Source organism: Cryptotermes secundus, unplaced genomic scaffold, assembly GCF_002891405.2.
Source record: "Cryptotermes secundus unplaced genomic scaffold, Csec_1.0 scaffold73, whole genome shotgun sequence".
Classification (NCBI taxonomy): Eukaryota; Metazoa; Arthropoda; class Insecta; order Blattodea; family Kalotermitidae; genus Cryptotermes; species Cryptotermes secundus.
This window is the reverse complement of record NW_019738871.1, coordinates 2,623,133-2,638,769: the sequence shown is the minus strand read 5'-3', so window position 1 is coordinate 2,638,769 and position 15,637 is coordinate 2,623,133. Positions and strand designations below refer to the sequence as shown.

General features: G+C 45.1%; 2 protein-coding genes across 3 annotated transcripts in view; one reads left to right on the top strand and one right to left on the bottom strand.

Annotated features, from left to right (window-relative positions):
- Positions 1–15,637, top strand: part of LOC111871069 (putative protein FAM10A4) — an 81,881-nt gene that overhangs the window by 25,522 nt on the left and 40,722 nt on the right. The window lies entirely within an intron of this gene.
- Positions 1–15,637, bottom strand: part of LOC111871067 (sarcalumenin) — a 48,152-nt gene that overhangs the window by 11,974 nt on the left and 20,541 nt on the right. The window contains exons 2-4 of one of the 2 annotated variants that reach the window (XM_023863837.2): positions 5,626–5,721; positions 3,596–3,660; positions 665–1,892 (exon numbers count right to left, since the gene is read on the bottom strand). In XM_023863837.2, the coding sequence (XP_023719605.1) occupies positions 665–1,892; positions 3,596–3,660; positions 5,626–5,721 (1,389 nt within the window). The remainder of the gene's footprint in view (positions 1–664; positions 1,893–3,595; positions 3,661–5,625; positions 5,722–15,637) is intronic. The other variant, XM_023863838.2, reaches the window with a different exon arrangement.

Below are 15,637 nucleotides of genomic sequence, written 5' to 3'. Positions count from 1 at the left end.
CGCCATCTTTGTTTTTTGAATATGAATTGTAGAGATAGAATTTATTTTGCTTGTGAAGGTATGAAAACATCAAAATTCTGAACTTGCACTAATAGTAGGATCATTATTACAATACAGAACCATGAATGATGGGTCAACACATGTGCTTGAAAGGTAGGCACAGGAGTGAGAGAGTGCAAGCTGAGACTGAATTGGGTAGACCGCCAGCATGATTACATCAATGCACCTTAACCCCTAATTAGTTCTGGCTCAGGCCTCACCGTCAGTGGGCATGGTATCAAGACTGAAACTTTTAATATAACCAGGCTTCACCTTTACCCGAAAATATTTTCAAATTTCTCGTGTACATAATGCACAGCTCTTACTTCGGCTTAAGTTTAACTGGAAATGTTACCCTGTTTATTTCATTATGAATGGTTTATTTAATGATTTGTCGTGTACATAATGCATAGTTCTTACCTCGGCTTAAGTTTAACTGGATATGTTACCCTGCTTATTTCATTAGACTTTTTTAAATTCAGCAAAGGAATTTGTTAAGTGTTGGCTGAAAACCGTGGAGAACCCGCTCCATTGAATATAGCCCAGGCCTAGATACCACATTAGAATCTGAATCTTATCTTCGTTACGTACAAACTTGGGGTGTGACATGAGTTTGAAAACTTACCTTCAGCCGAAGTTTCGTCAGATTCATTGCTTGCTTCTGCAGATGCCTCTGCACTCTCTCCAGCCGTTGATTCTGTTGCGGTTTCTTCAGAACTCTTGCTTTCATCTGACTCAGCAGCTGGCGTTTCACCACTCTGTTTGGCGCTTGCTTGTTGTTCTTCAGTAGATGGCTCTTCATCACTTACACCACCCTTCTCTTCATCACTGGCTGCCACTTTTCCTTCAGCACTCCGCTGTCTTTCCTCGACGGTGGTGGCATCTCTTTCCTCAGAACTCGATCCTCCAGTTGCGTCCTCGACACTAGCACTGTCTTCAGCACTAGGAGCATCGCCAGCTGCACCGCCCTCTTCAGCACTTTCATCAGCATCTTTAGAAGTAGAAGCATCTTCTTTACTGTCTCCTTCAGAACTAGCAGCTTCTTCAGCACCGGTAGGTGTACCTTCCGCACTTGGAACACCTTCTTCAACGCTGGTTATTTCTCCTTCTTCACTACTAACAGCATCTTCACCACTCTTTGAAGCGTCTTCATCACTTTCTGCGCCTTTTTCGGCACTTGAAACTCCTTCACTCTCATGACTTGTTCCAGTCTCTTCGGTTCTTATATCTTCTGTGGTGGCTGTAGAGTCTTCCTTACTTGCTCCTTCCGCTGCGTTTGCGCCACCTTCTACTGCAGCACTGTCTTCCTCACTTGACTCTTCTTCTGTACTTCCTCCTTCGGAGCTTTCTTCATCTTTAGCTGCAGCGCTTTCTTCTGCACTTACTTCTGCCTCGGCACTTGCACCTTCAGTTGCACTACTCTCTTCTGCATTGGTAGTTTTTTCGGCACTTGCTTCCTCACCTGTAGCTCCTTCCTCACTACTTCCTCCTTCCTCTTCAGCATAGGCTTCTTCGGTACTTCGTTTTTCACGAATCTCTTCACGGCTTTCCTCGGCACTTTCACCACTGGCTTCTTCGGTACTAGCGGAATCTTCGTCGCCACCTGGAGCTCTTCCTGCCTCAATTTCCTCAGCACTGCGTTCTTCTGTGGTATCCTCCTGTGACTCTGCGTTAGTTCCATCGTCCGGTAGGGTCTGCGCGTCCCCTGGGGTTCCCTCTGCGCTTGCTTGTTCTCCCTCCTCGCTACTTGCTTCTTCGTCACTTGCTGTAGTGTCCTCTGCACTAGTCTTCGCGTCTTCAGCAGAAGCGGCCTCTGCCTCTGCAGACGTTTCGTCTATCGAAGATTGGTCGCCCTGTCATAAAATAGAACATACACGGATCTTAATATTGATGACGTTGATCGATATGTCAATTAACAACGAGACGACATCTGTAAAATGCAAGGAGTGAAAAGTTCTGTCTTGGGTAAAAGCTGTATGGTCCGTTGAAAGTCAACCGATGTTTCGGAGGAAATGTCTCCAGGGCTGAAAATTGATCCAAGCAAGGAGCGAGCCTAAAGGAGGTAGCAGGCAGAACTCATCCTAAGCACCGCAATCCTAGATAATGCAAGAAACATGTTAAAAACAAAAACTCCACGGCCTGTAGTCCTCAAGCGAACTATACCGACCGAGCGATCGCCGCTTATCGGCGAAGTTAGTGCCAACTTTAGCGGCTAGAGGGTGTCGCGTGATCAGCGCAACGGATCCTCACGGCCGTCAATCTCAGTTTTCTAGACCGGATCCGTTATTTCCTTGAAATAGCTCCTCAATTATCACCCGGACCTCTGGATCTATATAGCCAGGAACTCTGTCCACCAGACCACAAGTGTTCGCTGTATTTCAAGCGATGCTGTACTTGTTACGGGAATGTAAACCATAGGGTACGCCTGAATAGTTTCGCCTTGAAACAAATTTATATACGTTCGCATGATACTCGCTGTTACGATATGTGTCTGTTGAAATGGCATGCCTGTATCGATAGGATCGCATGGTTGCGAACTCAGAACTGCGGTAGCCCAGTATAGTCTTCCGATTTTTAAGCCTGCTTTTGTTATAACTGTTTCTTTAACATTTTTCTGTAGTTGTAATGTTGTACAGCTGCAAGAACAGAGTGACGAGACTCAAGGAATGATGTTACACTTGAAATACTAATAACTGGTGTAATAGAACCGGGATAACTCAATGGGTATAGCTTACAGGGGCATGAGCCGGATAGTTTCTGGCAGCGGTAAGATATATTTCGCTCTTCGCGCTTCCAGGGACCCACCCAGTGGATACCGGAGGCGGTTTCTACGGGGAGAACGCAGCAGGGGCGTGCAACTGACTACTTACTCCGTCTAGTACCTGGGTTAACGGTGGAACAATACCTTCACTCCTTTTGTAGCGTGGTGATTAATTAAGCACGGGAATATTTTTTTAATAATTGATCTAGTATACAGGGTGTATCACAACTCAACGGCAAAACTTCAGAAACGGACTTCTCATATAGAGAGAAGAAAAAAGGTTTATGACAACACGGGGTAGTAATTGTGTCTGCACGGCACTGAAAAGAATTGGTGACATAAGTGCTTTCTATCGGTGGGTCGGCCTTTCACTGTGAGGACAGCTCTATGATTATCACGACGTCACATATGATTACTTCGTGATAAATTTTCCTCTGCCAATTCTTTTCAGTGGCGTGCAAACACAATCACTACTCTGTAATTATATGCATTTCCGGACCCATGTTGTCATAAACCTTTTTTCTTCTCTCTATATGAGGACTCCGTTCCTGAAGTTTTGCCGTTGAATTGTGATACACTCTGTATTTTATATTTCTGCAGGCGTTGTCTATACATTCAGTGATTGAAATATTTATTTTTATCGAGACAGTTGAAGTAGAGCTTTCCAAAGAATATTTTCTGTGTGATCAAGCCGTTTGTATGTCATGTTGAATCAGATTGTGGTTAGTTTGCCAGACGTAATCATTGCCGCCCGGATCAACTCTAGCCGTTGAGGCTGACATTCCATTGCAGTACCTGCTCATCGGATGTTGCCAGCTCTGCCCCTCCAGGCTGTTCCCCGCTGTCCTCCTCACTCGTTTCTGCAAAAGTGGAAAAGCACATGATCTCATTACCCAGTCATTTTACTGTATGTCTCGCTTAACGAAAACATATTGGTTGGGTTGGAGGCCTTCTCAGCGGTAACTGTGAAGGGTGCCGTGTTCTGGAACGTGAACTCATGTACGTAGTCCGGTAGAAATTCACAGGCGTGCCGGAGGAATGCTGCCTCCATCTGCAGGGCCGAAGAGTATGTTTTCTGCTCGTTCTCTCTGTGCTTCTGTACATCTGATCCGTATAATATGGTAGGACTTTATCGACGTTTCGGTTGAATACTGCCATCATCTTCAGGGTCGAAGAGTAAGTTTGCTGCTGTTGGTTGTCTCTGGGCTTCTGTACAGGCCTATATCTGATCCGTATAATATGGTAGGACTTTATCGACGTTTCGGCTGAATACTGCCATCTTCTGGGTCGAAGAGTAAGTTTGCTGCTGTTGGTTGTCTCTGGGCTTCTGTCTGATCCGTATAATACGGTAGGACTTTATCGACGTTTCGGCTGAACACTACCATCATCTTCAGGGTCGAAGGGTAAGTTTGCTGCTGTTGGTTGTCTCAGGGCTTCTGTACAGGCCTATATCTGAATGACGCTTTGCAGGCGCGGCTGCCTCTGCATGCTTAGCTTACTCTTCCACCTTGAAGATGGAGGCAGTATGTTCCTCCTAAATGTCGCAGAACGTCTACCGGACTACACGGCGTCACATTTCAGAACACAGTAATCTTCATAGTGCTTCTGTTCTGATAGCGTTAAGCGCATATGGTGAAATTAAAGTGACTATATAAAATAGGGGAAGGAAAAATACGGTCCCATAATCTCATGCATAGTAGGAGAGTACTGTGCTAGAAGGAAACAGATTACAGATCAGAGTGGATCCCTCTGTAGAGAACTGTTAGAACTAACCGCAACTAACTGGCAAAGGAAGACCCACATTAAATTACAAGCATAGTTTAATAGAAAGAGTAATTGATGGGGGTAGCATATTCCTCCGAGACGTTGGCGCCAACCCACAGTACGCAGGGTCACAACTTAGGAAACCAGAGTTCATAACCAAGCAAGCTGGTGTGCGACTTGACTTCACGAGGTGCCCGGTGTGAATTTCGGCCGGAACGCTCGCTATTTTGGCTGAATTTTAGGGGTGGGTGGGTATTTTTCCTCAGCTCGTCCAGAAAAAAATATTGGGGTAGTACTCGATTAGGCCACGACCACTTCTAGATCATTTTCAGTTCGTTTTTAGCCAGTCATACTACCAATCGGCGCCATACTGACAGCGCCGTAAAACCAACCACAAAAATTAGTCACAATGAGCATTTTTGGTATTACTAAATGACATTTTAAGCAGATTGTATAGGTTATGGGCCTCGAATGAGAGGCTCATTAGCAGTTATCCTCATTATCTCTGAGACAGCGTTGTGATGGTGAAAAAGTCAATCTCGAGATTTAGGTTGATTTCCGCATGTTCAGTCCCTCCCCGAAAAGGAAAAAGTGTTCTGTGGAATGCTCTATGGATGTGCCCTTTACATAAGCTCTAAAAGGTTTCACGATTTTTGTTTATATTCGATATTTAAAATTTGCCCCTAGCTCCAAAAATAGGTGCTCTTGAGATGGGCCCCTGAACACAAAATCGTGATTTTCTCGAAAACGGTTCCAACGACTTTGGTTGAATATATGCGACTTACAGAGATCATGTCCCCACACAGAAGTCGATAGGTGGTCTCTTCATGAAAATAGCGGTAGGCCCTCTAGCGGTTCAAAGGTGCGTATAGAAATATTTACAAAATTTTTGCGCCGATGTTTTGAAATTGATAAATAAGATTTTAATTATTATTTATAGATTATGGGCTTCGGGAAACGTTTTATAATTTTCTCAATCTCGTGTTAAGTCGACTGCGAGCCTCAAATAGTTTCATTTCCATTGAGGGAGCCTCACATGAAGAGAGTTTGGATGAGCTTACCTGGTGGCGCGTCAGAGGTTCCGAGCTGTTTCAGAGCCTTCTCAATGTAAGGCCGACACTCGGACTCTGATGGAACTGGCTGATCATCTTGAGCTGCTGAAACACACGAAACGTCAAGCGTGAATGGTACAGACATTTGGTAAGGGGTCCAGTCGCTAGGACGGCCGAAACATTTTGCCTCTCTTCTAATTTCCAACTCCTCCTCCTTGAGTCGCTTTTCCAGTTCTGGTAGTTTCACACTGTCGCGACCCAGATCCGTGCAGGTTAAGATGATAGAGATGAAAGGGCAAAGTTTTCCATGTAAATATATTGTAGCGTGTAGACCCGTTACTGGGTAACAGTCGCGAAACACACAACCATACATCCGCTGCTAGGCAACAGATTCTTAATAAGCAAATATACGCAGCTGTTACTGAGTAACGCCTTCGCAAACATGTTCCCACGGCAACGAATCCACACGCAACAATAGAGGAACTGCTGGAAACGGTGTTTTTTACGTGGTCCGTGCCAAAGGGTCGTCAGTGGGACAGGTTTAGAGTTTAGTGAAGATGTAAGGGAGTCTGTGAAGAGAAGACTTAGTCGGAGCAATTGAGACCAGTGGGTAACGAAGCGAGCGCGGAAGCTAAAGAATCTCCACTGTTAGAAGCCATTACCAGGGAACGACTGGTGAAGACACTGGAGGCTGAAAAGACTTAGGGGTTGCTATAGTGATTTGTAAAGCGATGGCAGTAGTCACGAGTCGTGTGTTAAAGTATGCAGTAAATCCAGTTACCAATCCAAACCCCGTCTGTAACTCTTTCACGTGACAGTATTAAGTACCGCGCCATGAATTATGGAGGGTGCCCAATTTTTTAGATTAGCCCAACTGAATAGGTGCCTCCCTACCGTTTGCACCTGAGGACGGAAATACATCCCACTTTCGAAGCATTCGGTTCGGAATCTTCTAGGAAAGAAACCAGAACCCCAGTAATGCCGTGGCGCTAGCTTCAAGTAATAACTCCTCCGCAGTCCCTCTCATCCTTCTTGACTTGACCATTCTGAGTATACAGGGTAATTCGTCTCTCTTTGGAAACCCGACAATAATTTAGAATCACTCTGTACATCAAATAACATGGCTACGAGGGTACCGTGATTCTAAATTATTGTCTGGGTTTCCGGAGAGAAATATGAATTATCCCGTATTTGTCGAGAAGTACAAGCTATGAAACTTTGCTTTATTGATTTTACAGGTTTTCCTGGTTTTTCTTCTTAATGTATAGAAACAGCACAGGGGCTTCTGCCAACAGCGTCGGTCCATGGTCAGTTATTTCCCACGCTCCCCGGATAAGCGGGATTAATTATATTAGTCTATCGTAATGAAGCAGGTGGGCTAAATTTCCCCTCATTCTGTGTGGGGTGTCTTCAGGCTCCGTTTATTCCGGCAGCCCCGCTGATTATTTTTTTTTCGGCAATACAGCCCCAGTGGGCCTAGGCCTACCACCACGAACTTCTCCGATCACCTCGGTTTTTTTAGATCTTACACATTCGGTAGGACTCTTTGGGCGGGTGATCATCTCATCGCAAGGCCTCTACCTGTACACAAACACAGAAAAACGCACACAAACTAAACATCCATGCCATGAGTGGGATTGGAACCCACGATCCCAGTTTCCAAGCGAGCGAAGACATTACATGCCTTAGACCGCTCAGCTACCGTGACCGGCCCCGCTGAGAATAGCCTGCAAGATATGACGGTCGAGACAGCATGAGCTGTCTGCAGTCTGATAAGAATAACAGCAGTAGACTTCATGACACAACTGTAGCGTATAATCAGCTGTGTGTGTGTGTGTGTGTGTGTATATTTATATATATATATATACATACACATGCACTTGCTTACGGGATGCGACAGCACCATCTTTATTTATAATGGTGCATCCTGCTAGTGTATATTTACAGTGAATACAGCACAGGCAGTCCCCACTCTTAGGATATTAAAGTTCCTGGAACCGGTCACGGANAAGACTGCTTTCTTCATAGTCACCGCCGTGAAAGCCTCAAATCTTACAAAACTGTGACAGTTTACCCCCTCCCTTTCCTTCCCCATACACGCGCAGATAAAGCGGCAGGCTTCATGCCACAATCACGGTCTTCCAGCCTATAATGTTGAGTCACACACGTCACGTGCTACGGTCCTGCAGGCGGAACTGACGGACTGACGGGTTTCCCACAGGCCAACAGTCCAAACGATTGGCCGGCCGGCCGCACCACACACGTCAGTTTTGCCTTTCAGTCTTCAACTGTGCAGGCCGAACTGGAGGCCAAACTGTGTGTGTATGGGGGCCCTAAGGCATGAACTGTTTTCTCTCACTCGGAAGCCGGGATAGTGGGTTCGAATCCCACACAAAGCATGGATTTTTGGTATGTGTTTAATCTGTTTTTGTGTTGTACTGTGTTTAGGTAAAGGCCTTGGGACGAGGTGATAGCTCGTTCAAGGAGTCCTACCGTCTGTAAAATGATCAAATTGAAAAAAAAAACATCGACACCGTTAAGTAAGAAAGTAAGTTCCTGGAGAGAGTCGGTAAAACGAAAGTTCGTAAAGTGAATTGCTATTTCCTATAGACGCGATGTTGTAATTTGCCATCCCGAACTACCAAAAATTACAAGAAAATGCAAGCCATCAATTGTTTTTTTTTTCCTGAAACGAAATATAAAGCACCGGAAATAGATTGGGTTATTCTGTAACCACCAGAGACCAAGTTTTATTATAAAGGTACCAGTAAATTTGTTAAAATGCTAACAGAACAACAAAATATTACACAAGATTCACACCAAGGGAAATTGACTACGCGAAGTTTCGTTCTGTTGTTTCCGTTTTAGTTCGCAAGCGTTCGTTTTTATTCGGAAGGGACTCATGATGGATGAGTTTGCGTTCTGACGACAAGCCAAATTGAGGATATGCATTTCGTTATAAACCTTGACACGAGTGATTTTTCGTGATGCGAATTTTCATAAGCGGAAGAAGGTTTGTATGCGGTCTCGGAAGCTGTACAGTTACATTTGTACGAAAACTAAAGCAGGGTGCTTTGCAGTTATGCAGATGGTCACTATGTGACTGCAGCATGTCGTGGTCACTCCGTCTGTACAAATAAAGCCCTTTGGGGCGGTATGCAGTAACCATCACCTTCATTTCCAGTTACTTCCCAGTTGAGTAATGTGAATGCCCCGCTTATTTCATTTCTCAAGTCCAAACATTTTTCAGAGTTCTTTATTTTAGAAGGATTTTAATTTATTTTGTGCTTGGGCTTCTCGCAGCGAGGCCTATGAGTAGTATTGTCTTATACTTCAAGCCTGAGGATGAAGACAACTACCCTTCGAAACATGGGTGGTCTACTACCGTACTACACGGTCTTGCATCTCAGAAGAGTGTTCTCAACCGACTACGCGGTAGCGTAGTCGGTTGAGGCACTATGCTACAAGCTGGAAGGTCGCGAGTTCGAGTCTCGATGAGGTGAATTTTTTTCAATTGTCCTAACCCTTCCAGCCGCACTATGGCCATGGGGTCGACCAGCCTCTAACAGAAATGAGTACCAGGAACCTTCCTGGAGGGTAAAGGGCGGCTGGCCGGCGCGTAAAGCTGAAAACCTTACCGCTATCTGTGAGCCGATTATCTAGAAAATGTGGGGGCCTCGACGGCCTGTTATAGGCATAGCTTTACCTTTTTTGCGTCAGATGAGTATATGTACATCACTAGACAAGGAGCTAAAATAAAATAATGAAGATATGATCATTTAAACATCTGCATTTAAAATGCGAAGATTGTGTGTCGGCCTCCCATTATAGTAAGGAGCGGCCGGTGCACTGACGGTACATTATACTTACCGTGTGCCCCGTACCCGCACAGAAAGAATTTGATTTTGACAAACTGTGGAAAATGTGTAGCTCTGAGTTAAGTTCGTACACAGGAATATAGTGACCAGTTCTGTTACTTCTTGCGTAATTGTGTGGATTTGTACATTTAAACAAGTGGAATTTGTGGGAAGTGTGTCCCACATCCAAGGAGGGAGAAGGAGACCAGGCCACTTTACAAATTAAAATTATTTTTAGTCGCGTGTGCCTATCCTTTGCGCCAATAGGTATGCATTGTCTGGAAAATGTTAAATATAATCTGAAAGGTTTGCGCATGTGCTATAGCTATCCATCACAACGCTACCCGTACAATTTATAGATCTATTTATAAACTGTCGTTGTGCCAAATTTAACAAATTTAGACACGGTGGTTTATCATTTATAACGTAAAAAAGAAACGGGCCCACCCGTAGAGTGACTGGTAACGCCTTCAGTTCGTACACAATGGTTGTTACGTCAAGCACCGCTTAGTAAGGCACACTTACGGGTGTTAGGATAAACAGCAAATTCTTACAAAACGCTGGTTCCCAGAGTTTCAGATTGCGTGACCACTGAAGCGTTTATATCATCACCATGATCGGACTGAAAGGGATTAGATTGGGGCAGTATGTAGCACGCATGTGAGAGATAATAAGTAAATACAGATTAGGCCAGAAAACCGGTTTGAAGACGTAATTATATATGGGAGGTTTATATTAAAATGATCTTTATTTTATTTAGGACGCGGGGAATTTCATTCAATGTAGGGACTGGGCTAAAGGCTGGATGACCAGGGAATCTTGTTCGGTTCCATAGAGTCTAGATCGGCTCTGGGTTCCACCCAGTCTGCTATCCATTCGTTACCGAGGGTTGATCCTCGGGTTAAAGAGGTCAGGACGTGAAGCTGATCACTCTGCCTCCATATTGCACACTCACGACAATCTAATACTGAAGCTTAGAAGGCATGGTGTTAAATCTTCACTCCAACATATGACTTCATGGCGTCCTCCTTGATTAAGGACAGGGCAACTTAACCCTTTGAACCTTTTTATTTATGGTTCATTGCACGACGCTGCCAGTAACTGAGTCCTGTATAACGTCGAAATTTGGATTTTAAAGAATTTAACCTTGGAAGGAATAGAGTGGATTAATTTGGCTAAGGTTATTGGTCAGTGGTGGGGCGTTGAGGGCACAGTGATGAACTTTCGGGGTACACAAAATGATGATTAATCTGCAGAGTGCTTGTGCGACTCTCTGCTTCTCAAGAAAGACTCTTCATGGAGTTCTTTGCGGTTACACATGGGAAGCAATCCCTTTCGGAGCCTGCGTGGGTCATATTAAAACAGAACTTAGCGATGTATATTTTATGGATGTGAATCGGATTAGATTACGGTTGATAGCGAGCTTTCTTTATGGTTAAGGTAAGGTAAAGTTATCCCTGTAACACACCGCAAAGACCAATAGGGGTTTGAGAGATCGAGGCTTCCACGTCTTCTAGACAGTCGGCTCACAGATGGCGGTAACGTCAGCCGCCTCTCACCCTCAAGAAAATTCCTGGTACTCATTTCTATTAGAGGCTGAGTCGACCCCAGAGCCTTAATGCGACTGGAAGGATTAGATCCATCGAAAATACCCAGTAACTTCATCAGGAATCGAACCTGCGACCTTGCGACTTGTAGCATAGTGCCTCCACCAACTACGGTATCGCGTTGACGGCAATGAAATTTGGGTACAGAAGAACTCTATCTCGAACTGCTAAATAAGGCTACTTGGAAATGCTGTGTGCGAGGGCGTTATATGTTGACGTCAGCTTAACGTCTGCTGAGGTAGTTAATCTTGGGAAGCGTGTAGTGAAGGCGTCGGAGAATTACAATTTTCATTTCAGGCAATGAAAAGTCTTTAATTTTCTAGCCACTTCATTTATCAACAAGACTCTTTATTGTCGTTTTAGTTGTGGGAGAACTTCTCTGATACGGCTTCGAGGGTACCTCACATCTTGAGTAGGAAGCAGAGTCCTGTGTGCTGAAGGAAACCTCCGATATAACCATTTCCCTTTCCCATAATGCGGTGAAAATAGAAAATAGTATATTTTTTCCTTTTGGCGCTACAGCCCCAATTTGGGCCTTGCTCTACCTCCATGAACCCCTCCGTTTCATTTCGGTTTACTAGATCTTAGACATTGGGTAGAACTCCTTGGGTGGGTGATTAGTTCGTCGCAAGGTCTCTACCTGTAAATAAACACAGAAAAACACACACACAAACATTAAATATCCATGCCCTAATTGGGATTCGAGCCCACAATCCCGAGCAAAGACATTGCATGCCTTAAGGCGCGTCCACATTACTCGAGCTCGCCAGCCTTGTGCTCGTCGGGAGACTCGTCTGGCTTTTACTTGTGCTCGTAAATCTTCGTCCACACTACTTCAGTTGCTCGCCAGGCTTCGGCGCGTGAGGATCCGTATATTTACTCGTAGTGTGTATAGGCTGTAGTGGTATTTTAATTTATTGGCTATAGTTTTTAAATTAAAAATTTAAAATCTGCTTGTCTCACGACTTGTCATATCGTCCACATTACTCGCGAGCATAACGAGTCACACGAGCACGAGTAATGTGGACGCGGCTTTAGACCTCTCGGCTACCTTGACCACCAGCAGGATGTAGTGTAGTGAATTTAGTTCCTGTAGAGTGTAAAAGTAGGATCTAGGAACTTCATAATGATGGCGTAATATTATGCGTTACTGCCAGATGACCTACATCCAAAGACACTTTAAAGCTACAGTAATGAAAATTGAGATCTTGTTTGTCATGAGGTAAGAGCAGAGTCTCAAGGATGCGAGAGAGGTGGGAACAAGTGGTGACATAATTTTGGCAGACTTCGCCTCCTGGAACAAAGCCTTCAACATAGAACGATATTATTAGACTAGAAATGTCTGACTGGCTGTGTTACGTATGAGCGTTGCGAATCAGGAGGAGACAGTACGCCCCAGGCTTCAGACTTGTTCTGGCCTTCCGCAAATAATTCCGCGCGAAAGAATACATTCGTATTTTTAAGAGTAACATTCAGATTGCTCTTTGTAAGCTATAATGGTACCTTGTTTTAATGACTTCACTGTTTGATGACTAATAACGTAGAAGAGTATAGGTCATGCATCAGAGGTGAACAGATTTCCATTATGCAGGCAGCGAATTCATTGGCAGTTTCGCATGTTACTGGTAGCACTTGGACAGTAATTGTGTTCTATCTTACTCGGAACCAGCTATTGTAACTTTCGTCGTCTTATTCAGACCCTCCAGACGAATGTGCAACTTAATAAAGTTGCTTTTTTTTTCTAGAATGTAACAACACCGCCGGTCACGGTAGCCGAGTGGTCTAAGTCATGAACTGTCTTCGCTCTCTCGGAAGCCGGAACCGTGGGTTCGAATCCCACATAAGGCATGGATGTCTGTATTGTTCTTTATTCAGGTAGAGGCCTTGCGACGGGCTGATCACTCGTCCAAGGAGTCCTACCGCCTGTGTAACAGATCTTACGAAAGTGAACAAGAGGCCAGACCAGGGCCCAACAAAGGGCTTTAGTGCCATTGATGAATGAATTATTTGTAAGTAGAGGTAAAGTTGTCCCTGTGATTAACTAATTAAGCACTACGCCATGAAAACACATCAGGGAGGGAGTGGATGTATAGATCCACGCTTTATTGACCTCTGCAGTGGTTGGAGGTGAGTGGTCAGCTTCACACCCCGGGGAAAGAGCCCCGGTACCTATTTGATAGGAGGCTGAGTGGGCCCCAGAGTCGCTCTGGACGACATGGAGAAGTGAAAATTCTTGCCCCCACCGGTACTCGAACTCCGACCCCTCGGTCGTCCGGCCAGTAGCCAGTCGCTATACCGACTACGCTATCCCGACTCCTTTGATTGAATGAACTTATATTACCCTAATATAATAACAGGAAGATTAGCAGGGCTGCAGATCTCTGTGTTTTCTGATTGTAGTTTGCTTTTCCCCCTGCCGGATTTCGTTAACTCCTGCCTATAAGAATGTGACCAAGAGGATTTGAGGTTCTCACAGCGGTGGTTATAAAGAGTTCTGTCCGTTTAGTCTGTTGAAAGTCAAGTCTACTTTTCAGAGGAACATAACGCCTTAAGAGTTGCTGCCTGCTTGATGCTTACTGGGACCCTGAAGATGGCCCTTCCTCCGAAACATTTACCGACTTTCAGCGGACTACACTGCATTATATTCTAGAAGAAAGAACCCCCCAGTGAAGCGTATGTGAGTCGCTGAGCGGTCCGACCACTTTAGAGGGAGTTTCTAGGCGTTCTTTACTAAGAGTGAAAAGTATGTCAGTTAATGGGAAATCGTTCTTCGTATCGAAGTCAAATATACGAAGTTTGTGGAACTCGGTTGGGGATGTATCTACACTGAAGGTCGTTGCTAAGTGTACCAGCCCCATATGATAGGTGAGGGTGGTGGTGGAGTAATTGTTGGAATGAAGATTGGCATGGGAAACCGAAGTACTCGGAGAAAACCTGCCCCAGCGCCACTTAGTCCACCACAAATCCCACTTGACCAGACCCGGGATCGAACCCGGGCCGCCGCAGTGGGAAGCCAGCGACTAACCGCTTGAGCTATGGCGCGGCATTTGTTAAGTGTTGGTGCAGGTTGGGGCATTAGAATGCATATACACACAGACGCACGCATGAGGGTGGTTCAGGCTGTACCTGGCATCAGTAACTTCCTTTAACGATGGTAAATATGTGTTAGTATTGTATCGTGGGTTTCTAGGGAGCATATCTTGAAAAGAAACGAGTTTCGCCAAGCAAGCATGTATATTTTTTGTTAAAAAAACTGAGTCCAAACCAACTTTCAGCCATTCTCATATACATACATACGTGTACACGTATACTGTCAGTGCGCATGTCAGTGGCCACCGGCAAGCCGTCTAGTGGTGCCCCTCACTCCGACTTCATATATCTCATGCTTTTTTGTTAACGAAGCAGGTAGTACCATCGGACCGCCTCTGTGGTCTGGTGGTCAGAGTTCCTGGTTACGGAGCCAGAGGTCCCGGGTTCGATTCCCGGTGCTACCAGATTTCCTGAGAAGTAGTGGGCGGGAAACGGGTCCACTCAGCCTCGTGATGATAGTTGAGGAGCTATTTCAAGGAAATAGCGGCTCCGGTCTAGAAGACCGAAATTAACGGCCGTGAGGATTCGTTGCGCTGACCACGTGACACCCTCTGTCCGCAAAAGTTGCCACTAACTTTGCCGATAAGCGGCGGTCGCTCGGTCGGTATAGTTTGCTTGCGGACTAAAGCCACGGAGTTTGTTTTGTAGTCCCATCATTCAAGTTGCACTAATGTTTGATGGCATGCATTGAAACGATAATAGGTGTTTATTTTATATGGTTATACCGAGGTAAAAATGTTTGAGTGGAGCACTACCTCTACCCCATACGTCTTTGTGGCGTGGCACTTAATTTATTAAGCACACAGAGAACTTTACTATCCGATATACTTATGTACTTGTTGATGTTTGGGGCACTCGGTAGCGTAGTGGTTGAGGCCCTATGCTACAAGCCGGGAGGTCGCGGGTTCAAGTCCCAATGAGGTCATTGGATTTTTTCAATTGACCTAATACTTCTGGCCGCACTATAGCCCTGGGGTCGACTCAGCCTCTAACAGAAATGAATACCAGGTATTAATTAAATCATTTTCCTGGGGAGTAAAGCACGGCCGGCGCGTAAGGCTGAAAACCTTACCTCTATCTTTGAGCCGATTTTCTAGATAATGTGGGACCCTCAACGTGTCACAACCCTATAGGCCTTCACGGCCTGTTACAGGGATAGCTTTACTTTTTTTTTTACTTGTTGATATTTGTAGAACTTGTGGCGATTGTGTTTCAGGGAGCGGGTTGACTTAGCGTTAACGCTGTACACTTGTGTCCGGGAAACGCTCAGGACACCACCTGCCGTTACTGAGACTTTACGTTGTTTTCCTCATACCATTTAGGCAGATTCCAGGATAGGATGTGGCTTCACATCTGGTCACGACCGCTTCCTTCCACACCACATTTGAGCCTGTTCTGTCTCCATCATTAAATGAACCACAAAAACAAAGCGAACTATACCGACCGAGGTACCGCCGCTTGTCGGCG